We start from the raw sequence: 26,021 nt of genomic DNA on the forward strand, positions 1-26,021 counted from the left end.
TATTCAATTTATTTTCACTTAAGTTTGTAACTATTTAGGCTACATGGCAACTCTAAGTGGTGGACGTAATGCCAATAAAAAAACTGATGTTATTCCAAATTGCTTTTTTGTCGTGTGGACCTCAGGGAGGATTAAAATACGATTTTTTAGGCGAATTTTCTTTAACGAACGGCCTTGCAGTTGCCGCAGCGCTTACTGTGTTTGTGATATAATATTAAGTGTTTATGTTTTGTCAAATGTGAATAAAAGTGCCAGCTGAAATAGCTCCTTCTATGAACAATTTAAGTTCGCGAGGGTTTACCATCAAAGTCTGGCTATTTTGTTTAACGCCATAAGCTGTGAAAGTAGCCTCAAATGGCTACAATGGCTATCTATGTAATCGAATAGGCCTATGGAAGTTTCATTATCAACGTTATCCACCAGAGGTCACACAAACATAAATAGTCATCAAGTCATCAATAGGGTAGCCTATATCAATTGTCTAATGCATCATGGTCTTCTTGGATATGGAATGATGCAACGACAAAATTGTGTTCTTATAGCCTACTTTTCTGTTTTTCTACATTTTTAAAGAACTGAAATAGCTACACAAAATCATTCCTTGGCTTTTAAAATGTTTGATAGCTTATTATTTCCAAAGGCTTCCTATTCCTGTATTACTGATGGATGGATGCACCAGTGGACTACGGTCATCTATAGCCAGTGTTTTAGAGAAGTCTACTAATGCTGGCCTCTCCTTGCTGTGAGATCCGGCGATGCTGCTGGACTCCCGGCTTTCAGCAGATTCTTGACCGTCTCCACGACGACCACAACCTGACGCAAATACGCCCCTCCTCCATTCAAGCCTCTCGTCTCATTCAAGACACAAGTGTGGAGTAAAAGCAGTGTTGTTGAGCTCTCCAGTAGAGCGGGACAAGAAGACTGTCTACAAGTACCTGATAAACTACTAGGGTATGAAGGTAAGACTCATCTTTTCTTTAATAGCATACTATCCGTATGAAGGTTCTAAACCCCATATGAACTGAGTATTTTTTCGATTTGTATTTATTTCTTTTTTTCTTTTTAAATCTTCATTAAGAGTGACTACTGAGCATGGTGCTCTGGAAGTTTTTTTTTTTTAAATGACTTTCTATCAGATTTGTATACAGGGTATACACTTGGGATAATCTTAAATGAACTCTTTACATTTTAATCAGCTGCATTCACTGACCATGGTGAGCTGCAGTACATTTTAAAATAGTATAGCCAAATGTATAATACCAATTTAATATTTCTGATCTGTCTAGCTATACATAAGTTATTCAACACCCCAACAAGTTTTAATTTAGTTTGTATCATAGGCTGAGTTAATCATTGCAATGTACCATGTTTAATAAATAAACTATTTCGTAATAATCAAAGAAATGCTGTTATGTCATGAGATGTAAAAGACAACTGAACAGCTAAAACAGAAAATTATTAGTCATTTAGAAAAATACATTATTTATGATATTCATGAAGCGCAACTCTGGCTGGAACAGTCCGTTTTTACTCACAGTCATTTTATGCTGACAAAAACAGATTTGCACTGCAGTGATATTACAGTTAAATTCACCACATCTAATTAGACATGGATAAATTCAGTCATGATGACTTATTCTAAACTGTCTGGTTGGCCTGAGAACATTTAATATGTCTGGAAAAAAGGAGAATTTTCCACTTGAGATCTACATTCTAAACATACAACTTTAGAGTGTGTGGAAAGATACAGCACTCAAAACCATTATGACTCATGAAAAGAGAATCTTTTTTTAAAGAAAAAATATATTCTACTTAATTCTATTCTATTTAGTAGTTTCAAATCGATTAATCACATATATTAACAAACTTTTATTAGATGTGATTAATCACGAGTCACGACTAATCAATTTGACAGCACTAATGTTATTATATATTATATTATATTGTTAACTTTCAATTGATATAACTTTCAGAGCTCATTTAGTCTGTTACACTACAGCCATTTACATATTCATGCTTATGTAAACAGAATATGAATATTCATCAGAACCTAGACATGTTGTCATTTGTTTCTCACATTAGATACAATATTTTTATTCTCGTTGTAGAGACTGCACTTTTTTCACTATGAATTAACTCATATTTTAAAGTCACTAAGGCTTTAAAGAAGCACATTTTTTCAGTCTAAAGTGAGAGTGGTCTGGGATGAATGGATCCCCCTGTGAGATGAGTGACGCCACTGCTGCCACACACAGAGCAAAGCGCTAAATGAGCGAGTTTGATTAGTCCTCGAGCCGTGTGGAGGTTAAAGTGGGGCCAATTAAGAACCAACATACTTTAACATCCTCTCATCCTTTGGGAAAGACACATTCCTAGAGCAGCTGTGATGATGGAATACATCAAGGCAATACGCCAAACTCTATATCACATCAAGGCAAAATGCCAAACACTCTATCACACGTACATTAGACAGACAGCTTTATGGAAAAGCGTTAAAAATATGGGTGGTCCTGAGATCAATTACATTAGAAGCACAATCATATTTATTGCCAGTTACTACATATGATTATGTCTGTCCCAGCAGTAGAGACTTTAATTGAGCAGCATTATATTTTTTGCTCATTGTCACATTCAGGTCTGGCTGGTAGTGACATTTAGTTCTTTAGAGCAGACAGTCTTCAGTGCTGCTGACTCATAGGCTGGGCTTAGTTGCTATGGAAACCACCAGCTTTGTAAGATTGAGAGTGTGATATGAGGAATGGATGGAAAGTGTCCATGTGATAAAAAAAAAAAAAACTGCCCGTTTAACCCATGATTTACTCTAGAAGATCTGGATTAGGAGGTAGAATAGATCGAAAACCTATGCATTTTCCCCATAGACTTTTGGAAAATCGCAAAAAAAATAAGATCTGTGTTCAACAAAGAGTTGTAACCCTTACATGTTTTTTCTATCAAGATAATCCAAAATGTATACATTTTGAAGCCTATATAAAGTTTAAAAAACACAAGCAGGTTATAACTGGTGTGTTTTATGCCATAGATCAAAACGTGAAAATATTTAGAGGTTTTGTTAACCACTGACCTTATTTCAGGCCATTTAGCAAAAAACCCATAGACTTTAGGGTGAGGGAACCGGAAGTGCTAAAATGCTAACTCACTTCCGCGTTTTGGCCTACAAAGTGACGTCATAACTTCGGCACTCTATAACTTCTGATTTGACAAAATTAAAACCAAATAATCGAATCAAATTTTCTCTTTCCGTTTTTTTACTTTCACTCCAAAAAGTCATTATTTAATATTAGGTATTTGCATCTATTTGATTTAATTTAAATAATCATATATTCAATGTGTATTCATTTAAATTACTTATAATCATATAAAATCAATTTAAGGGATAGTTCACCAAAAAACAAAAATGCTGTCATCATTTCCTAACCCGCAGCTTGTTCCAAACCTGTATGAGTTTCTTTCTTCTGCTGAACACAAAAGAAGATATTTTGAAGAATGTTAGTAATCAAACTGTTGACAGTATAGGCATTGAATTCCATAGTTGAGTTTTTTCTACAATGGAAGTCAATGGCTATACCAGCGTCCATGGTTTGATTTTAAAACACATTCAGTGTATTGGTACTATTAAATAAATCTCATTCTAAGATGCATTGATAACACTTGCACTTTAGACATTATGCTAACTTTAAGTAACTTTGCAACTACAATGTCAACTAGCAGTCATTATCAACGTTAAATTGAAAAGGATTGTGAATTTATAAATGTAATTGATACACATAAATATTTAATATTAGGCCTAAACATTTAAATAAAAAGGTAACCAAGTTTTTTTTCGAATGAAGGAAAGGATCAAGAAGATGTTTGGATGACTACACTACTGGGATGATACTGCTGGAGAAATGGAAGGTCAATATCTCCATTGCTGATTTATTTTATAGCCCTGCAGACAAACCATCCTGGTAACTGCAAGCAAATCCAAAGGTCTGTGTTTTTATTGATCAAACAAGGCGATGAGATCATCTGACACTTAAATTGATTTCCACTGTTTATTTTTGGCAACACTAACCATTTCCTCAAAGGCCATGGATGCGAGCTCAACACCTCAGATAAATATAGAGGACTATGATGGCCTTGAGGTCGAGGTTGTGCCAGATGATCACTTGAGAAACTTGAAAGCACTGACTGAGAAGCTGAGACTTGAAACCAGAAGGCCGTCCTATCTTGAGTGGAAGGAACGAGTGGAAGCTCAGAGCTCCAAAAGCTCAGCCGTGCCAGAGAGCTCATCAGACCTGGAGAAAGGTGCTGGACTGAAGCCCAGTGCAACACCTCAGAGGAACATAGAGAATTCCCAAGCGACTGCAGGAAACGGCCTGATATCGAAAAGCCTTAGAGGGTTCGATAATATTGACGAAGCCCTGGTTTGGCTTAGAAAAGAACTGGTAAGTCAAAATGTTTGTTTGTATGCTAATTAAAGGAGTAGTTCACTGTTAAAAAAACTTTTTTCTTATAATTTACTCACCCCCATGTCATCCAAGATGTCTATGTCTCTATGTCTGTCTTTCTTTCTTCAGTCGAAAAGAAATCAAGGTTTTTGATGAAAACATTCCAGGATTTTCTCCATATTATGGACTTCAATGGGAACCAAACGGTTCAAGGTCCAAATGAGAGTTTCAGTGCAGCTTCAAATTGCTTTAAACGACGCCATACGATGAATAAGGGTCTTATCTAGCGAAACGATCTGCCATTTAGAAAATAAAAAAAAGTTTTATAAGCTCAAATGTTCGCCTTGCTCTGTTCTGTGATGAGCGTTCGTGACTCTCCTGTTCAAACTCTTTCATCAAAATGAACAAATCTTTTTTCGAGCCATGACGCGAAGGGTCCTAGATAAGACCCCTATTCATCGTCTGGTGTCGTTTAAAACCCTTTGAAGCTGCACTGAAACTCTCATTTGGACCTTGAATCGTTTTGGTTCCCATTGAAGTCCATTATATGGAGAAAATCCTGGAATGTTTTCATCAAAAACCTTAATTTCTGTTCAACTGAAGAAAGAAAGACGAGGACATCTTGGACGGCATGCGGGTGAGTAAATTATCAGCAAAAGTTGCGTTTAAAGTTAACTACTCCTTTAGGACTTGATGTCTGACTTTTGTGGCAGTCAGAACTATGCGTCTTGCAGAAGAACATTGTAGCCGGAGCTACTTCTCTCTTTTCTATGACGAGTCACGCAGGTACTGCGCTACTCTGCACAGGTTGGCGTCCCGCTCTGTCTAAAATAGTATGAATATAAACACTTATTACAGGCCGTAATTATTCAGGATAAGACAACAGCAAGGTTTGGAAGATGGATTTAATTATGATGCACTCGCTTATTATCTTTTGTCAATTCCGAGCAAAGAAAAGTTACAAAGTGTACCTTTAAGAGGCATTATTTCTGAAATAAAATTACATATAATTAATATTAATAGTTTTTCAACAGCATAAAGTCAAAAACATCAAACGGACAAAACTTGATATTGAAATTGATTCAATTCTTGAAAGAAAATCTTAATTAAATCGGTATACTATAGGCCTGGATTTACAGACAGGGCTTAGATTAAGCCAGGATTAGGCCTTAGCTCAATTAGGACATTTAAGTAGCTTTTATAAACATGCCTTAGATAAAACCATTACTGGTGTGAATCTTGAGACGAAACAGTGGCACTGACATTTTTTAAGATCGTTAGTGCAAATTGCAGTTAAAACGGCTCAAATATACATCTATTATTATTTATATAGTCACCTTGATTCATATTACGTTTTATACAAACAACTTTACAAGAATAAACGGGCAAATAATGATTCATTGATGCAAACAAAGTTCAATTCTGCTGTAAAGCAGATCTATAAAGAAAATAGTGTCATTGTTCAGGTGATGTCAGTTCTGTTCAATAACATTGTGAAGATCATAAAACATGAACCTGGCGAAGGGGTGAACGGTTGCTGACTGGTTTCATATATTTGTTTTAATTACTACAGCTAACTTCGCCTTGTCTTTAAAGTAGTGCATTACATATAATAATTTGAAGCATGTTGTTTGTTTTATACACAGCAAAATTACACGAAATTCCAGAGTCGTCAAGCTGACTATCTAGATGAGCGCGGTGAATGTTTATGGTTGTCGATGAAAAGGACGCTAAATATCATTTTGGCTTTAATAAGATTTTCCAAATAAATAGGCAACTTTAAACATGGTGTCCTCCGTTATTCCTGTTCTTTCGACAACAAAGCACTTGAATGTGATGAGCTCATAATTCCGAAAATATGTGAAGGCAGCAAAAGTCCATAAGAGGAGTGGACTCATTTCTACGGAGACTCAATAGTCGGGGAACCAACATGCAAAAACAAACAAATAAAACTATAGGATTTATACTGGACCCCGGGAAAATCCTCATGGCTGTATGTCAAGGTCAAGTCTCATAAAAGTCTCATGAAACTCATTAATTCAGTTTCAGGTAAAATGTCAAGAGATGCTACTCTCCAAACATATATGATATTTAGGAATTAATAATTCATGATATTTTACCTGGAAAATATATTTAAAAAATGTGAATTAATGATTGTGGACAGCAGTGCCTTCAAGGTGTATGGAAAATATATTTTGGTTTTTTTTTCTTGAAAATGGTAAGAAATAAAAGTAGATTTTTTTAAAACATTTATCTTCATCCTATAAACTCTTATTTGTCCTTATCAGGTTCTCACAAATAAATCTGATTTTTTGAAATAATTGCTGCTTCTTTGCAATCCTCTTTTTGTAAGGGAAGAAAACAAAAATCATCCCCATTAGTTAGCTAATTTGAATGAAACAATGGAGTGAATGCGCGGGCCTCCATTACCTCATCACTGCGTGAGATTGCCATTCATGTTAAAGTGAGTGGAAAGGATGGTGAGCAGATGAGCATGAGAGGCGATCGGTTTGTTTCCTCGCTCTCTGTTCCTGTAAGTGTAATCACTTCTCTTCCACTGAGCCATGTGGTTCATGGCATGCTTGTATGTGCAGTCTTCAGTCTATAATAGCCACTGCACGCAATGAGGCTCCTTTTTACCACATCCGAAGCCTTTCTTCTACTGACTTTGCCCCGTGTGTGTCCATAAACATTTGGGCAAAGGAAATTGGACACAAAAACAAATAAACAGAGCCAGTCACAAGAGGACTTTTGATGATCCATCCCAATTTTGAGCCCCTTGTTATGTGAAATGGACAAAAGCATGTTTGCTAACAAAGATGGATCTACATGTTCATGTTTATTTAAATGGTTAGAAGCGATTAAGCAATTAAGAAGCAGTGGGTTCATGCCAGGCATTTTGCCATGAGTCTGAAAGCCCTTAACACTACCATTTAAAAGTCAGGAAGATTTTCATTCATGAACTTTCTATTAATTAAAAAAAGGAATCCTGTAAAAAACAATATCAAGGTTTCCACTAAAATATTACGGAGCATCAAAAAAATCAGCTGTTGGCCTATCAGTGGTATATTCTTCTTTTCATTTATATTTGCTGGCTATCAAAAGAGCACTGAGGCGCTGTTTACAACACACCGTTTTCGATTAAAAACTGAAAACTTTTTATGCGATTTGGCTGTTCAGTTACACGACAACGGCATTTGGGGGACCTGAAAACACAAACTTTTGAAAAAGTGCAAATTTTTAAAAAAATATTCCGTTATCGTCTCCTTGTAAACCTGTAAAGTTCAGTCTATAGACCTTATGTAGCCCCGTCCCTTTTCAGGGCTGTGCTCATTGTCTTTTGACTTCCGGTCTGTATTTCCACAGAAATCTTGCATAGGTATGAATGAACTGCTCGTAAAAACTTTCCTGGTCGAAATTTGTTAAGACATCTGCCTTACAATGCTCATGATAACTTTTGTTAACTCTATAATAAATAAATCCACTTCACCAGCTAATTACTCCTCAACAGTGATGCCATAGAAATATACAGAGCGACCGCAAAAACGTAAGTTCAAAGACAATATTCTAAAGATGACGGCGCCCACGTTTCGCTGGTGCATAAGGTCTATAGGCGTGGGATTTTTCCTTTATTTATAAAGTCACATCGCCAACTACTGGACTTGCATGAATAATACAGCGTATTTTAATCGTTTTCATGGATCCGTGTAAACAGGTATCATTTTACCAACATTGTCTGAAAAAAAAAAAACTTTTCTGTTTTTGGTACATTTTTGTCTCCACTATGACAGTGACATCCAACAACCACATTAAAAAAATGCAGCTAATATGGCAAAAAATAACTTTAAGGTGCAACAGACACAACTTTGCCAAAGCAATAGCAAACCAATGAACAGTAACATTAAAGTCACCATGAAACAGAAGTTAATTGCGATAGTCTTCTCTTCCATATTGTGAACTATATCCAACAGCTTCACAAACAAGAGAAAAATGTAGGGCGGGACTTGATTTTGACAGGCTGTCCCTCCCTCACGCTAATAAACACATCAGAGAAGAGACGAGATGTCCTTGCAAGAGGGAGGTGAAGTTGTTTTGATTAAATAGATAATTTATAAAAGAAAATACTTAAATATTCCATAAAAAATAAGAATTGTCAATTTTGATTTCATGGTGACTTTAATTGTTCAATTATTATTGTGCAGGTCGTTGTGCATCTAAACCTTAGTCTGTGTGAAATAAGCCAATATTGTTTCATTTCACCTTCACTAAGGTGTATGCTATGAAATTTAAGTAGGCGTAGAATCAGATAGTTCTTATAATAAGCCTTAATGAGTTTCTCCTAAATTGCATTTACTCATAGATGGAGATGCGCATCCAGGACCAGCAATTGGCACGCCAGCTCATGCGACTACGCGGTGACATCAATAAACTCAAAGTGGAGCAGACATGTCACCTGCACCGTCGAATGCTCAATGACGCCACCTTTGGCCTGGAGGAGCGTGACGAGCTGTCGGATCTTTTGTGTGATGGACCCGTCACTCCCGGATTTGGCCTCTCTTCACCGCTGCGCCTCATTGGTGTCACAAAGATGAACATCAACTCCAGACGCTTCTCTCTTTGCTAGAAATGTTCTGAGTGACCATACAGCAATAAAGAGAACAAGTGACTCAAAGAAAGTGAAATGAATAATCTTCGACAACTGTTTTGAAACCCATGAGAACTGTTGTCACAGAACACCCTGTGCCTCTTGGTCTATGTACTTGTGCCAGTAAAATCATTTGAATTAATCGAATGAACAGTGGACAATGACTTCTAAAAAAGGTCTGACCTGTTAGCCATGGCTCTATGCCTTACATACAATTCTTGTTGTGGTTATGAGACATCAACAACTGTTTCTTACCACACACATGCTCTGTTCCAAATCTTATGTGCACCCTTTAACATGAAAGGCTGTTACAAAACAGGAGACACTATTCATCTAGTGCCTCTAAGATACCAAATTCTAAGGCAGTATTCATGGTGAAAGCAACTCCATAATTCAATGCGATAAACTTAGTAAAGCAATACATACAAGATTGTGGATGGGGCGTTGATTATGAATAAACTATGAATCAACAGTGAAAAGTATTGATGGATGTAATTTAAATGTGGTATTTAACCCTCTACTGCACACATTTTGATGGTACATGATAAAATTGAGTCCACATCATTTCCTGGTTCATTTGGGAACATTTTATTGATAGAACAGACTCATTGACATAAGGAATAATTGATGACGGGCCATTGAATTAATAATTCATCAGCGGCCCAAAGTCAATAATCCCAAGCCCATCCATCCATCCATCCATCCATCTTCTTCCGCTTATCCGGGGCCGGGTTGCGGGGGCAGCAGTCTAAGCAGAGATGCCCAGACTTCCCTCTCCCTAGACACTTCCTCCAGCGCTTCTGGGGGGACACCAAGGCGTTCCCAGGCCAGCCGGGAGACATAGTCTCTCCAGCGTGTCCTAGGTCTTCCCCGGGGTCTCCTCCCAGTGGGACATGCCCGGAACACCTCCCTGGGAAGGCGTCCAGGAGGCATCCGGAACAGATGCCCGAGCCACTTCAGCTGACCCCTCTCAATGTGGAGGAGCAGCGGCTCTACTCTGAGCTCCTCCCGAGTGATCGAGCTTTTCACCCTATCTCTAAGGGATCGCCCAGCCACCCTGTGGAGACCACAAAGCTCATGACCATAGGTAAGAGTAGGAACGTAGATTGACCGGTAAATCGAGAGCTTTGCCTTATAGCTCAGCTCCTTCTTTACCACAACAGACCGGTACATCGACCGCATTACTGCAGAAGCTGCATCGATCCATCAGTCAATCTCCCATTCCATCCTTCCTTCACTCGTGAACAAAACCCCAAGATACTTAAACTCCTCCACTTGAGGAAGGATCTTTCCACCAACCTGAAGTGTGCAAGCCACCCTTTTCAAACTGAGGACCATGGCCTCGGATTTGGAGGTGCTGATTTTCATCCCAGCCGCTTCATACTCGGCTGCAAACCATCCCAGTGCATGCTGAAGGTCCTGGTCTGAAGGGGCCAACACGACAACATCATACGCAAAGAGCAGAGACGAAATTGTGTGGTCCCCAAACCTGACACCCTCCGGCCCATGGCTGCGCCTAGAAATTCTGTCCATAAAAATTATGAACAGAACCGGCGACAAAGGGCAGCCCTGCCGTAGTCCAACATGCACCGGGAAGAAGTCTGACTTACTGCCGGCAATGCGAACCAAGCTCCTGCTTCGGTCGTACAGGGACCGGACAGACCTTAGTAAAGGACCTCGGACCCCATACTCCCAGAGCACCCTCCACAGGCTGCTGCGAGGGACACAGTCGAATGCCTTCTCCAAATCCACAAAACACATGCGGATTGGTTGGACAAATTCCCATGAACCCTTCAGGACGCTGTAGAGGGTATAGAGCTGGTTCAGTGTTCCACGGCCCGGACAAAAACCACACTGTTCCTCCTGAATCCGAGGTTCCACTATCGGCCGTATTCTCCTCTCCAGTACCCTGACATAGACTTTCCCGGGGAGACTGAGAAGTGTGATCCTCCTGTAGTTGGAACACACCCTCCGGTCCCCCTTCTTATAAAGAGGGACCACCATCCTGGTCTGCCATCCCAGAAGCACTGTCCCTGACCGCCATGCGATGCTGCAGAGGCGTGTCAGCCAAGACAGTCCCACGACATCCTTGAGGTACTCAGGGCAGATCTCATCCACCCCCAGTGCCTTGCAACCGAGGAGTTTCTTGACAACCTCGGTGGCCTCAGCAAGGGTGATGGGTGAGTCCACCACCTCTCCATCCACCCTCAGCCTCTTCTTCCTCATTAGAAGACGTGATGGCGGGATTGAGGAGATTCTCAAAGTATTCCTTCCATCATCCGACGACATCCCCAGTTGAGGTCAACAGCCGCCCACCTTCACTGTAAACAGCGTTGGTAGGGCATTGTTTCCCTCACCTGAAGCGCCGGACAGTTTGCCAGAATCTCTTCGAGGCCAGCCGATAGTCCTTCTCCATGGCCTCACCGAACTCCTCCCAGGCCCAAGTTTTTGCCTCCACAACCACCCGGGCTGCAGTCCGCTTGGCCTGCCGGTACCTGTCAGCTGCCTCTGCCAACCAGGCCCGATAGGACTCCTTCAGCTTGACAGCATCCTTTACTTCCGTTGTCCACCACCGGGTTCAGGGATTGCCGCCTCGACAGGCACCGGAGACCTTACGGCCACAGCTCCAAGCAGCCACTTCGACAATGGAGGTGGAGAACATGGTCCACAGACTCAATATCTCCAACCTCGCTCGGGATCCGGTCGTGGCTCCGCCGGAGGTGGGAGTTGAAAATCTCTTTGACAGGAGACTTGGCCAAATGTTCCCAGCAAACCCTTACAGTACGCCTGGGTCTGCCGAGACTGTCCAGCTTCCTCCCCCGCCATCGGATCCAACTCACCACCAGGTGGTGATCAGTTGACAGCTCCACCCCTCTCTTTACCCGAGTGTCCAAGACATACAGGATAGGTCAGATGAAACGACCACAAAGTCGATCATCGACCTACGACCTAATCCCAAGCCTCCGTTAATAATTCCAAAACGTAATTTTAGACCTATTGGTTTGAGGCACAGATTGGTTTGAGTCTGTGTGTCTCCCAACAGTGTTCGGCAGCAAGGTCTAGTGAAACCGTAAGTTTATCTGCTCCAAGAACAGCGTTGTTATTACTTCGTTGGTGAGAAATTTCATGTAGCTTTTAAGTTGTTCAACTATTTAACTGATCAAATCTTCAGATCAGCACTGACAACACGTTTCTGTGTGTCCGTACTGTATGTGTGCATTTGAGTGGGGAGAGTATGTGGCAAAAAACTTGGAAATAATTTGTTGTTTTTATCTTATTGTTTACTATATTTATGTGCTTGGTCAGTGTCATTGTGTGTTTGGGTTTTGTAGTCTGTTAAGACCTTTCAAATAATTGAAATCATTTGGTGAAGTTATACGGAATTGTAATTGTAATTATAATGCGGTCAAGACCTGCCTGGAACTACTGTACTTTAGCCGTGCGTTTCCCTGAAAATAATTGCACACCTTAAAAAGTTTGTAAACCAATCTGAATGAAGCATTCAACAGCCCCATAGTATGTTTTAATTCAGGAACCCGACTGTTGCACTTATAATTAAACGAGTCTCCCATGTGGAAAGCACACAGACTTACTGTGGCTGCCTATGTAAAGCACTCCAAATCGTTCACTTAAATGAGGTTTCATGATGATTACGATCTAGGCCGTAGTGAGGCAGATCACGTTTTGGAACAGAGCTACAGCCTTAATTCAGTTTTGCTTATACATATATATTACAAAAATGCTTCAAGCATTTACATTAATCTGCATATCTGCTCTCTATAAGATTTTTCTACACATTCTTATATGTCACTTATACAGTATTTTATATGGCAAAATGCACCCATATCTTATAAACATGGCTTGGTTGTGGTTAGATACAATAAAGCTTAACTGGTATACTATTATGCTTGGAATGCACAGTAAAGATATTACTTGCTATGTACAGTGTGATACTATCCCAGTCTATAGAGCATCTGTGGGGAAGCATGCACGTTTTTTTTCATAGAAAATTTCTAATAGTTCATCCATAATACAGTAATAAATGTTTTACAGTACATTGTTGCCGAGTTAGAATATCAGCATGAAAGGAAGCAAGGAGGGTCACCACTGCATCGCTTTGAGTACATTGAGCTGATGACAATCTCCAAGTACGGTATGGCAATTAAGTGGTTCCATTTTGCCCAATTTGGGAAGAGTGTCTCAGTTGATCTCCAACATTTAAATGGCATGTTTTTGTAAAAACAAAAACTCCAGCAAATGTTCAAAGGCAATGATTTTTAGTGCCAACAGTGTTTGTTTGAACACTGTGATAGTTTGGTTCAATTGGGTTTCTTGTTAATCTTAAACATCTACAGTGTTTTTTTATTGAATGTGAATACTGTGTTGGACTCAGCGGGAATAATAGGTCTACCTCAGAGAAAATGTCTTGGCTTTCTTATTCACATTTCTTCAAAAGATGGAGTGAAACCTGCTCTGAACAAAAGCTGAAAGGGTGTGTTTCAAGCCAACGTCCTCTTTCAGGGAGGTAGTGTTTCACATCCCTTCTCAATGACTGGCTTTTGTGTACGGCCAAACAAGCCTTGATTAATGATAAACTCTCGAAGCATTCTGGATAGTTGAAATTCAGCCCCACGTACAGTACAGTAAAATACAGTACATTCTTCTAATTTGTTTCAAAAATAGAAGTTGTAATACAACTATTAAGGTTATAGGGTTAACAAAAGTTAATATCTAAAGACCTCAAAGTTGATTAATTGAGTGCCTGAGATTCAAAATCAAATAGCACAGAGAGTTTTCACTGTTTGTACTGGAAAATCGCATATTTTGTGTAAACCCTCAGTAAACCCCCAAAAAATCCATTCATTTTCTCCACAGGGGAATTTATTGAGAATGATTACCTATAAACCTTTAAAAACAGACTTACTGCTACGAGGTTGTTAATCAATGGTAAACGCATTTTTAAAAGCCATCAACTCGCACCGTTTCAACTTACGTTTTAATTAATCGTATTTAAAAGCAAACTCCTGGTGAAAAACTACATTACCCATAATTCTGCAGAAACAATTTCCACCAATCTGAGAATCAAACGATCTTTAGCGTTAGACGTTTTTAATTCGATAATGTCATTCACAATGCTTCATGGGGTTGTAGTTATATCCATTAATGCCGTTAAAGGGATAGTTCACTTTGAAATTAATTTTTGATATGTTTTAGCTTACCTCAAGGGCATCCAAGATGTAGGTGTCTTTTTTTTCCACAGCATTTTTCATTTTGACATTTTTCGGTCAAACCGGTGTTGTCTGTCAGTCATTTAATGCCGTTTTAGGGGGTCCACCTCAAAGAGCATGCACAGAGATGCCAAAATTAAACATGATTTAATGACTCATTAATTAATGAAAATTTTAAATACTGTGGAAACAAAGACACCTACATCTTGGATGCCCTTGAGGTAAGCTAAAACATATCAAAAATGAATTTCAAAGTGAACTATCCCCTTTAAGTACAGTCTTGTGCCTTTGTGTTTTCATCTGATTTTCAGTTTGTATCAAATTTGTTTCAACTTCCAGCTGTTTGTTTTGCTTCATGGTGTATAAATCCTTTTCAAAAAAATCCTTCCAGAAACAAGGCCGCTGAAAAAGTAGGCGGACACAGTTGCACTCTGTTCTGCCTTCATTAAATAACAAGACAGCTGCCGTTTAGAGCTATTCTCTTCCACCATTCGCCAAACAATGTAATGATCGAGTCTCTCTGTTCCATTGTCTCCAATGCAGCGATCTTGCTGTAATGACATCTAACATGACATATGCTCCCAGCTCCTTGTTATCTCCGGATCAGGATTCTGACCTTTGACACCCTTTTGTGTGCCCCTACCGCAACTCATTTAGGCTACAGTGAGTGGTCTTACGGATGCCTGCACCCCGGAATTAAGGGTATGTGCTGTGTGAGCAAAGTTATGTTAAAAAAACAGAACCATGTTCATATTCAAGAGGCATATTATAAATAAAGCTAACGTTTTCTGCTCGAATAAACTTTTGGTACAGTCGTTTTAAGGACCACCCATAAGAGAGGGGAGGAACAACAATAATATGATTGTATGACCGGGTGCCAAAGCTTGATCTGGAGCCATGTGATAATTCCATTCGGTGTCTTTAAGGACACAGTTCTTGCTTTTATGGCAAGGACTCCAACACAAAAATAATTAAAAAGGCGTATTTATAGCACAGGTTTAGCCCATTCGAATTTAACCCACTAGGTAACCTCAAAATAGTCATTCCAGGGCAATGCCCTCGTTTCAGAGTTAAATGTCCACTAATGAGAGAGCATACACTGTTGCACTTTTAATCCTCCTTATCGTTGCGTGATAACTACACACTTGGATAAATCGAGCAGGCTTATGCTTAGTTAAGGATTCTTCTTAAATGTCTATTTCTGTCAAGGTTTTCATTGGTCATTAGTTTGAAATGTGAGTGTACGTTTTTTAAACTATCCATCTATACAATAGATATTTGTAACTCTGAGCAAATTATTAATTTAGCAGAAGGCTAATGTGGGGCACTCTGGACTTCTTTTGTCGGTTCAGTGCCCCCTGCTGGTAACAATGTTACACAGACACCAGCATTCAAAACTCTATTTCCTACTTCACATTAAACATAAAAAAGGAGCTATTCAAGAGCAACACTTCATATTAACAAGTCATTGATTTAAGATTTAAAATCTGTGAAGTTGCTCCCCAATAGTTAAAAGAAGCCTAATTTAGAATGCAAAAACAAAATGCAACAAAAACTGTAAAATTATGCTAACCAGGTAAATCCTAGCCTGGTCATACCATACTCTGCTACTTCACTTTGCTTCGTAGACTACAGGAGCGAAACTAAATTAGCGGAAGTAGTAAGTCTGACGTAGTCAGGCTAGGTAAATCCATTCGTTCGTGTGAAATACCCCCTCTGGTATTTGGCAGGCTAGGCCAAAGCCGTCCGTTATGATGCTGCGGCCACCACAAAAAATCTCAAAGTACTGGCTGTCCTTCTCAGGAATGAAAGGCCACAATCTTGGAGTTAAATAACCCCTCTGGTAGTTGCTCAAATGAGACAAAAAGCATTAAATGATTACGTAAGTGCTGCACTTTTTAATAAATTCATACTTCAGTCACATTCTGTACAGAATACAGAATAGTACTTGCATCCCCTATGGGATGATACGATCAGTGATCCCGCAAGGCACAATGTTAGATTACGAAAACCGAGGAGGATACAATGAATGACGGGACGTGAATGTAATGCAGGGTACTGAATATTGCAATCAGCCAGAAAACTGGCTTTGTCAAATAACCAAATTTTTCCAGGTTTTCAATCAAAACCAAACATACATAGTGCTACATTTCCTACCTGAAGAAACCCACATGATAATAACTGGGTAAATAAAACCAATCCTGGCTTAAAGAAAATATAAAGAAGTGAAAAATACACGTGAGAGGAAAAACAAACATCGACCAGGTAAAATAAAGGTGTAAAAGGGTCAAGTTTTGATTAACACTTGAGTGCAGGAGGAAATATACTGCACTTCACTTCCATCAGGTTACGACACACATAAGGCAATCCAGAACACGGTTTAGGAAGGCCACTGGGCAATGCTCCACACTCCAGGTAGAATTAACCTCTTCACACTGATCAGAAGTCACCTTACTATTAAATGAGCTCCTAACGAACTGGTCTCAGATCAGTGTGAAAGAGCAACATCTACCAGCAACAAGGTTTCTCATTAGTGGTAGCAGATACTGCCAATAAACATCCCAGAGGAACGAAACTGCTGTCCACAGCAAAAGACGATCCTTCTATCACAGGTCTTGAAAAAATCACAATTTGTGTTAATATGGCACCACATATAAAAATAAGAATGACAGCTAGGAAGTAGTATCCATACAGTATCCAAACTCCAGCATTGTCAGATTTGATGGACAGCAATACGGACCAACGGCCCATGTGATTATCTCAAGTGGTGATTGGCTAAAGCGCACTGACCGAGTGCCGTGACATCAAGACGACACACCGTCCTGGTCCATACTGCTTCCTAGCGCTTCAATGTCATTGCTTATGTCTGAAATCATACGGTCCCATTCGTCACCCTCGGAGGTTGCCGTTCCCTCATCTGACCCACCTGCGGCTCCGTTTCCATTGGTGGTGGAGTCTGACGCAGAGCTCGTCGTGCGTCTGTAGCGGCCAAAGCTGTCCGTTATGATGCCGCGGCCGTCCTTCACGCCGATGGTTTCCAAGAAGTTCTCAAAGTGCTGGCTGTCCTTCTCAGGAATGAAAGGCCGCAATCCTGGAGCAAAAAAAAAGAGGAATCGATTTGACAAATGAAGAGATTCTACGACACCAGTGCTAAAGAACAAATGTGAGTCTTTACAGCCCAGCATGTAACTAACCAAGGAGGAGGAACTTCCTGCTGTCTCCATAAAGCTGGCGCAGGTTGATACAGAACTCATGGATTGAGGCTCCGTTTCTGTACTCGTGTAACAGTGTGGCAAACTGCTGGATCTCCTGAGACGACAGCTTCGTCCTCAACTATTGCAGAGGATGACAGGATGGTGTAAAAACGAAACATTTAATGTGCGACACTCTGAAGCTAACAGCAGACATCCAGTGTACTTTTATACACTCACTGTGGTCATGTAGTCTTGTAGCAGTTCAGTAGCTGTTGTGCTCAGTTCACTCTCACTGGCTGTTTTGGTTTGTGGTGAGGCCGGGGTGGAGGTGGGGGAGGGGCTAGAGGAGTGTCCCGCCTCTAGAGAACTCTGGAAAGAACTGAGATTGGACAAAAACATGATTGCTCAATTCAGCAAAAAAAGTAGCACATCACCACAGAGAACAGTTGAAGCCATACTCACAATGTGCTTGCTTCTGTCTCAAATGCTTCTTTGACGTCTACTTTGCTCGAGGAGTCCTCTTTTATTGGACAAAACATAGGAAATATTCAGAATTATTTCCTTTTGCTACAAGGTCAATATTTCACAGACTAAGCTTCAGGAAACATAAATATTGACCAGACGAAATAATAGTGATGTGAAACTGACTGTGGTCTATGGTTTTGGGAAAGAATACATTTACTGGAAAATCCCAAAATGATGAAGCTGTTGCTCACTCACCGCTGTAGATTGAAAGATGCCTGGTGGGTGTTGTGGCTCCATCAAAGATGGCCCTGTCCAGGAAGTCAATGGTAGACTCCGTGTAGACGATCTGGAAGACTTGACTCAGTAGAAGACAGAGCTCCTCTGCTGCAGCCTACAAAACCAGAGCTCATGACAATCAGACCACTGCTGTTTTTATTGATTTGAGGTAAAATATAAAACAACCTTCAGAAAATCGGTAGTTTTTGCTATAAATGGCATTGAAAGATATGGTTTAACCAAAAACTAAATTTTGTATGGTTTATCAAAGCAAGTTAAAGCGATAGTTCACCCAAAACTGAAAACTGAGGAAAAGAATGAATTTTCAACAATTTCGGTAACCAAACAATTGATGGGACCCCACTGACTTCCATAGTATTTCATTCAATACTATGGAAGACAATGGGATCCATCAACTATTTAGTTCCTCACACTCTTCAAATGATCTTCTTTTCTGTTCAACAGAAAAAAGATACTCATACAGGTTTGGAACGACATGAGAGCGAGTAAATTATGACAGCATTTTCATTTAAGAAATGAATCTCTTTAAGCACTTTGTCCTCAAATACTAAATAAGGCCCCTTTAAAGTGCACATTATGCTCATTTAAATTACATTTAGTCTGCTAGAACACATTTACATTATTTATAGTAAAAAAGAAAACACCTATTTTTTTCTCATTGATGCAGCACCTCTTTTCACCCTCTGCCTGAAACACTGGTTTAGTTCTGGTCTCTTTTAGGGCTGGACCCACATATTCGTTCGGTAGGTTGGTATTCGATAGCCTGACTACGTCAGACTTCTTACTTCCGCTAATTTCATTTCACTCCTGTAGTCAGTCTAAGGTAGCAGCCTATCTTTCAGTTTTCCAGCGGCCTTCGGACAGCCGGCCAATCAATGAATCCGTGACGTAGACGCAAAGCGCCAAGAAATCGAAAACCGAAACAGCCGCGGAAATGGGAAACGAGACACGGGATGCAATTCGCTCTGTTATGGAGAACATTCCGGGGTTTTTCAAACATTCTCAAATGAAAAAAAAAAAAAGCGACGGAAAACAAATGCTAATTTTAAATTTAGTAGATTTGTAAACAGGTAGTTGTAGTGTTTAACTTCCTCTGCTTTTTTATGGTCCTTGGAGTTTTAGATGGTGTATCTCGGTCTCTTTTATCGGTCAAGCTCGAACTGGCTACCTTTTGACAGGCCAGCGTCTCCTTTCTTTTCCAGTCCTTAAATATTTCCATGTCATGCTGTAATCTTGAAATTAAGTTGCAGCATTTCCGACAGACTCGTGAGGAACAAAGAACTGTGTTTAAAAGATCTAATCCTAAGTTTGAGAGTTGGCTACAAATATTTTCTTGTTTCACCCTGGCAAAAATAAGTTTAGAGGCTGTGATTGTACCGTGGATGCATAGATTAACTTCGCATAATCTGCAAAAGTCGTTTACAGCCATGTTCACTCCAGTATTTCACTCGCATCATCAAATGTTTAGAGTAGGTTTACAGTGGAAGTTCGATCATAGATTTGAATTCGATGTATTATGTCTGTGGTTCGATGCGGCTGTGTCGGCGCATAACATACGTCATAAATAAACTTATTTGATTGGCTTACAGGTAACCAATGATTTTAAACTTCAGACAAGCGCCCCCTAGCGAGAGAGAAAACACTTCTCTATTATGCCATTCCAGACTCTGTCTTTGAAGCAAAGTGAAGTAGCAGAGTCTGGCTATGTATTCGATTAGAAAATGTGACATTTGAATATTGTTTTTGGGGTTTTTTTGCACACCTGGCTTCCCCCTCGAAACGGTTCTCATTCGCACTTGAATATGTTTTAAACTATAAAATCTGGTGAAATATAATACCTAACTTCGTTAAAGCTACTTAAATATATTTGCTTCTTCTTGGACTACTAAAAGCGTTCCTGCAACGGGAGTATTCTCTGGCTAGAGTGCAGAATTTGTATGGACAGAAGTGCCTGAGCTTGTATTTTGGGTTAAATGACTAAAACCAACCTTGTTGTCAACAGCCAGGACAAGCAGACAGCACACCTCCACAAGCACAGCCCCGCTCTCTGACAGAGAGCTTAGAGTGGGAGACTTTGACATCTCTGTACTATGACATGGGGACCCACCGGGCTCCTGAGCTGCAAACAAAATGGTAAGGAAAGCTTATTTTTCACAAATTACCCTTAGCAGCTCAACAAGTCATAATTTTGGTGTTCTGATTTGTTTAGTTTTTGTGTAATGCCCGTTGGTTGACTACAAGGCCGTGTACCAGTTTTTAGCACCACGAGGTGGAGTGAGTCGTCTCTGATGTATGACACAGCCGCAATGTCGTGGATGGGTATGCGAAGAATGATGTCCTCTCCATCCCGCCACACGAGCTTCACGTTGTATGCTGACAGACTGACAACAGCATCCTGCTCTGATGTCAGCTGCCCTGCCAACTGATGAGACTTCTGCAAAAGACATAAGCAATATGGAAATGTATCTCTTTATATTGCAGAATAAGGCACAGTCTCTGCCGGTCACGCTTACCCTGGCATTGTCAATAAGCTGCAGAACTTCTGTGCGACTGGAGGGATTCAGATATCCAGGAACTGAGGTCAGCTGTCCCAGATACTACAACAGTAATAACAACAATAATCATACAGAGCCTTTCTAGAACACAAGATCACTTTACAAAGCAAATAAAAGCGGGCCGAGAACCCAACCCTGGGAGACGCCACATGTTGACTAGGTGGAGATTTGATGATAATAACAAAATGCTGCAGAAATGTGATCGAGAGTTTCAATCACTTAGGATAGGCAGGTAGGAAGTATATAGAGGGTTTGCATTGACGTCACTTTGCAGTTACTGTCAAACGAAGAGCTTGAATTCAGGAGAAGAATATTAAGGGTAATCGAGGGATGAGTTAATTTTCATGCTCTTGATTTCGATTGGACGAATCACATTTGAAATCAGCAAAAAAAAAAAGAAAAGAAGATATGATATGAGAGGTTTATTCTCAGCCTGTTCGATTTGATATTTTAACTTTGCATGACTATTTATTAAGCAGCATTCATTTGCATTTCCCATTTTTATTTTAGTTTCCAAGCTGTCTGCATCTGCAATCTTACCAGTACAGTTTCAGGAGTTGTTCTTTAACTTGAAGCTTTTTTTTACCCTAATCAAAATAATAAAATACAAGCACATAACAGAAAAACCTAATTAGAAGGCGAGTGATACCTTAACTTCCTTCTCAATGTAGTCATTGAGCAGAATGTCTGGGTCGATGCGGTGGTCCGGGAGAGAGAGGGAGAAGGTGTGGAGGGCCCTGCGCTCAGTGGACTTCTCTAGAGCCTTCTTATCTCTCCCCTTCTCTCCTTTCAGAAACACTCGCTTGAATGGAGACACAATACCTGGCTGGAGAAAGAGAGAAAGAGGAAATTACACACCACGACCAGAGGAAGTCAAAAACACAAGAGCTTATTTCAGTGTGACCATAATTTTATGCGTTTGGTCAGTGGCTTGCTGTGCCAAAATTATTTTGGCTAATGTACTGTATATGCACTTCACATTTATATACTGAATTTCCACTGACAACATCTTTGAATTCTGTGATCTGAACTGATGGGGCAACTGTTAAAACCCAAATCCCAAGCCTGCCAAGTACATCAGACTACATGGAAGTGTGAGTTGCGCTGACTCAAGTATCGCATACATTAAAACGTTCAGTATAATCAGTACATTGACATGCAGTCCTTCCAATTCAAATACACTATTGGCTAAAAAACAACAACATAAACAACTAGTCTCAGCACTACAATGGCTTGCTTGAGGCTTTTATGAAACCATCCACCTTTGCAAAGCATAATGACATCGACACTCATGGAAAAAGACTGCTATTTAATCTGTGGCAAACCGAAACCACTAATGTCAGCTTCTTGCTATCCAACAGAAAATTCTCTTGAAAGTAGTTAAGGCTGAAAACTGGAGGCGGACCGAATGTTTAAGCAACCACATTGTTTTTCAAAGTCTGAGGATTTGTAATGGTAAACTGCACACTGAAATTACTTTTCAGAAAAGAAACATGATTTCTGCGAGCCCTACCTCTGTCTCCATGATCAGCCACTACGACGACACAATGCAAAACGGGCGAAGTGCGACAGCTGTCGTCTACAACAGGTGACAACTGTTGCAGGCTGCTCTCGAAACAGGTCGCATGTGGCTAGTGACAAATAAGATCTGGGCCAACTCCCTCAAAACTGCGAGAGAAACCACACCCCGCGAAACACATGCGTCCCCACACACAAACGCTCACGTTCTGACTTAAGCTTTAGTTCATGAATTCAGGAAGAGAAGAAACCACCATTTCCTGACTGTGATGAAACACTCAAACAAACAAAAAAAAAGGTACGCGAAACTGTCGTACCTGCTAGAAGTTGATCTTCGATTATGGCATAAATGGATATTGACATGGATATTGAATTTAATGAATTAGGTTAGGTGCAAAATACTAGGCTGGGTAGGAAGTAATAGAGGAACTGCCAAAAATAATTATGCCATTCAGAGACTAATAATTCAGTCTAAAAGTCTATTAAAATTTTGTAAAATAATAATATATTGGTCTTAACACAAAATAAAAATAAATAATATGGTCCTATAAGCATTTTTAAACAGGCCAGGCAAACACATTACAGTATTTAACAGGGGCCCTGGCTTCATTTAATATCCACGAAGGGGTATTTGGCCTGAATAATAAGGTAATCAAAACTACTCCAAGCAGAAAGGAATATCCACATGTCTGTTTTCATCAATAAATCCAAGACATACAGTTTGAAACAAGCCAAATTCTCTCACTTACTAAATTATTGAACATCCAAGAAAGGAGACACTACAGGAACATCAACATTTCATGAGTCTGTGTCCTGATGAAATTTCAGTAAACAAGGTGCACAGGTGATCCTCACCTGGATTAAAAAGACATTCACTGTCTGCTGTTCAAAAGTTTGGGTACGTAAGATTTTTCATGATTAAATTGATCCAAAGTTACTATTAAGACAAGTAACAATACATTTTCTATTTCAAATAAATGCTGTTCTTTTGAACTTTCTATTCACTGAAAATTCCTGGTTTCCACAAAAATATTAAGCAGCCATACCAGGATTAAATTATATTTTAAAATATATTCAAATAGAAAAAAATAGTTCTTTTAAATTGTAATAATACTTCAAATGCAGCCTTGGTTGGCATAATACTTTTATATGCATATGCAAACATGAATAATGATACCATAGAAGTTTGGAAGTTTGTCTATTTTAGGTTTTACAAAAACAGTTTGCATCAGATCTTGCGTCTTGCTGGAGTTACATTAGCAATTGGTTCCAAAAAATGAATACTTATAACATGTGTCTTGGTTTACAAACCAACATTTAAATTATACAATTATTACATACCGTAATTGTGGATTTGCAGTAGGTTTTCAAATGGCTATTAATGAAAACAAACCACCCATCCATAGTTTTTCTTTTACACTGACTTTGACGGTAAATGACTCAATGGCTCCAGCTTGTGGCCAACTTCTCCTCTCAGCTAATTTAGACAACCAAAACATTTAATAACAGTTGGTTCCATAAGGTACTAAAATCCAAACCTCTGAAAGATCACAACACATCCCATCCCATCCCAAAACAGACTGTAACTAGTGGATGTCAAATGATTTGCTTTATTTTGATGTGATGTGGCCTCTCTGACTGAGGGGAAGAAACACTGGTGATTAAGAGGGGCCGTCGCATCCTGTCTGAATCTTTGGAGAGCCCAACCCTCCATTCTCCCCTGCGTATGAGGAGGAAAGTCTGAGCTTGGCATGGAAACACCTCCCCTAAAATACAACGCTGATAGGATAGCAAAGGACACATCATGAAAAACAACCGTCTGTGATCCTGCCATTCCTCACATCAGATAACGCCATTGCTGTGGGCTTATTAGATAAATCATCGGATAGACAAGATCCAATAGAGCCAGAGATTTTTTCAGTTTATGAATGGTTTCCTTATTTTCAAATTTGTAAAAAAAACAAAACAAAAAAAAACTGTACCTTCAATTTTGTGACTGATTTGCACAACAGATTTGTAGAGTCATTCCCTTAATTTAGAAAACTGCTCACTAAATAGGGCTAATTAATATGGGAAGAATTATATACATAATATAAAAGAAAATTATTTTGTTGAGATATATATATTTATATACAATATATACATACATACATATACATACATATAGTGCTGTCAAATCGATTAATCGCATCTAACGAAAGTGTACATAGCATGTGTGTATATTGTCATGTGTATCTTTGTGTATATACACAGGCAAACACACATAAATACTATACACATTATGTAAACACACACACACTTATACATATATATATATATATATATATATATATATATATATATATATATATACATACACACTATATGGAGAGTTTGTTTATTTTAGAAGGCAAAATTATTATTTTAGGATCATATGAGTTAAATAAATCATTAGAGACTGATAATTGCAAGAACAACAGGTTTCTAAACAACAGGTCCATGCTGTGGGTGCAGTTTATAAACTTGTGAGTAGCAACAGATTGCATAGATTACAAATAATTTTGAGAAAACAGAGTACAGCAGATTAGAAAATTGCGGCTACAGAATGATAATCACATCTCAAATATTGTTCTACGCGGCCATAGGGGGGCTCTGTAAATCTCGGACTGAGGTAGGAGTGCGATAGTGAAAACCATGAAGAAATTCAGAAAAATGACAGATTTGTGTCACAAAAGTAGCAATCACAGTCTCAGTGTTTATCAGGCGGTCGCGTCTTTGTACCACGACTAACCTAAAAACCTACCTACAAATCCAGTCCGGTCACAAGAGAACAGCTAGGGACTCTTCTAAATATCAGAAGAGGTAAGTTAAATATCTATATTTAATACGAGTTATTTTAAGAGGCTGAAGATCTTTACTGCAGGTGTTTAATTGTGGTTAGGCCAACACTTTTCAGCAACTTAGTGCTACCAGTTTTGCTGATCATATACGTGTTAGCTCTCGAAACATTACAATGTTAACTTACCTTTTTCACTTTCTTTACATCATCCTCCATCTCTATGTACAAATGCTCTTCATTTTAACTGTATTAGATGCATTGATGTCCACAATTTCAGTGCCATCTGCCTTATACACGTCAACGGCGGCGCTTTACCGATGTAAACTAAACAAACCAACGAGCCAAATCACGTGCTCGGGGATAGGAAATAAACGACTAACCTTCTTTAGCCTGGTAAAAATAGGAATTTATTCTAAAGGGGACAGAGACCGACCAAATAGAATAAAATAAAACAAAAACAGCAGCAAACTTTTCAATCCTGCCGCCATTTTGGGCGTAGGACGTCTACCCACAGTGCTTTGCGAGAAAAACAGAAAACCTCATCAGCACATTAAACTACTAAGTTAACTAAATCCGTATGGTATTATTCATAAACCCTGAAAATTTTGTTTTGGCCACTTTATGGCGTTTTAGGTGGTGCATTGTTTGTCTACAACAACAACAACTGTAACTTAATAGTAACTCTGTAGCTCTCTGGCCAGAGAGGAATGAGGTCCACTAGGGGGCCTCAGCAAACTTCTTAAAGGGCCACAACATTACAATAATATCATTCAAACAATAACTTAATTAAAATGCCAAAACAGCTAAAAACGTTTATTTAAAATATAAATCAAGTGGTATGTTTTTTTTT

General features: G+C 39.3%; 2 protein-coding genes across 3 annotated transcripts; one reads left to right on the forward strand and one right to left on the reverse strand.

Moving 5' to 3' along the window:
• Nucleotides 1-59: 59 nt before the first annotated feature.
• fam167ab (family with sequence similarity 167 member Ab) lies at nt 60-10,930 on the forward strand. The gene is made up of 4 exons (XM_039691984.2): nt 60-959; nt 3,852-3,990; nt 4,089-4,448; nt 8,812-10,930. The coding sequence occupies exons 3-4, from the start codon at nt 4,092-4,094 to the stop codon at nt 9,073-9,075; spliced, it is 621 nt and encodes a 206-aa protein (XP_039547918.2). The 5' UTR covers nt 60-959; nt 3,852-3,990; nt 4,089-4,091; the 3' UTR covers nt 9,076-10,930.
• A 5,269-nt stretch (nt 10,931-16,199) lies between these two features.
• Nucleotides 16,200-25,699, reverse strand: ccm2 (CCM2 scaffold protein). 2 transcript variants are annotated; one of them, XM_039693380.2, is made up of 10 exons: nt 25,358-25,699; nt 21,485-21,661; nt 20,794-20,877; nt 20,531-20,714; nt 20,269-20,399; nt 18,239-18,374; nt 17,981-18,038; nt 17,756-17,897; nt 17,519-17,657; nt 16,200-17,415 (listed from the first exon to the last, which is right to left on the reverse strand). In XM_039693380.2, exons 1-10 carry the CDS (start codon nt 25,385-25,387, stop codon nt 17,129-17,131), a joined length of 1,368 nt encoding a protein of 455 aa, XP_039549314.1. In that variant the 5' UTR covers nt 25,388-25,699; the 3' UTR covers nt 16,200-17,128. The 2 variants fall into 2 exon arrangements, with proteins under 2 accessions (XP_039549314.1, XP_039549315.1); XM_039693381.2 differs by lacking the exon at nt 25,358-25,699 and adding an exon at nt 22,349-22,519.
• Between the last annotated feature and the right edge of the window lie 322 nt (nt 25,700-26,021).

Source organism: Pimephales promelas, chromosome 13 (genome assembly GCF_988280905.1).
Source record: "Pimephales promelas chromosome 13, fPimPro1.hap1.1, whole genome shotgun sequence".
Lineage (NCBI taxonomy): Eukaryota > Metazoa > Chordata > Actinopteri > Cypriniformes > Leuciscidae > Pimephales > Pimephales promelas.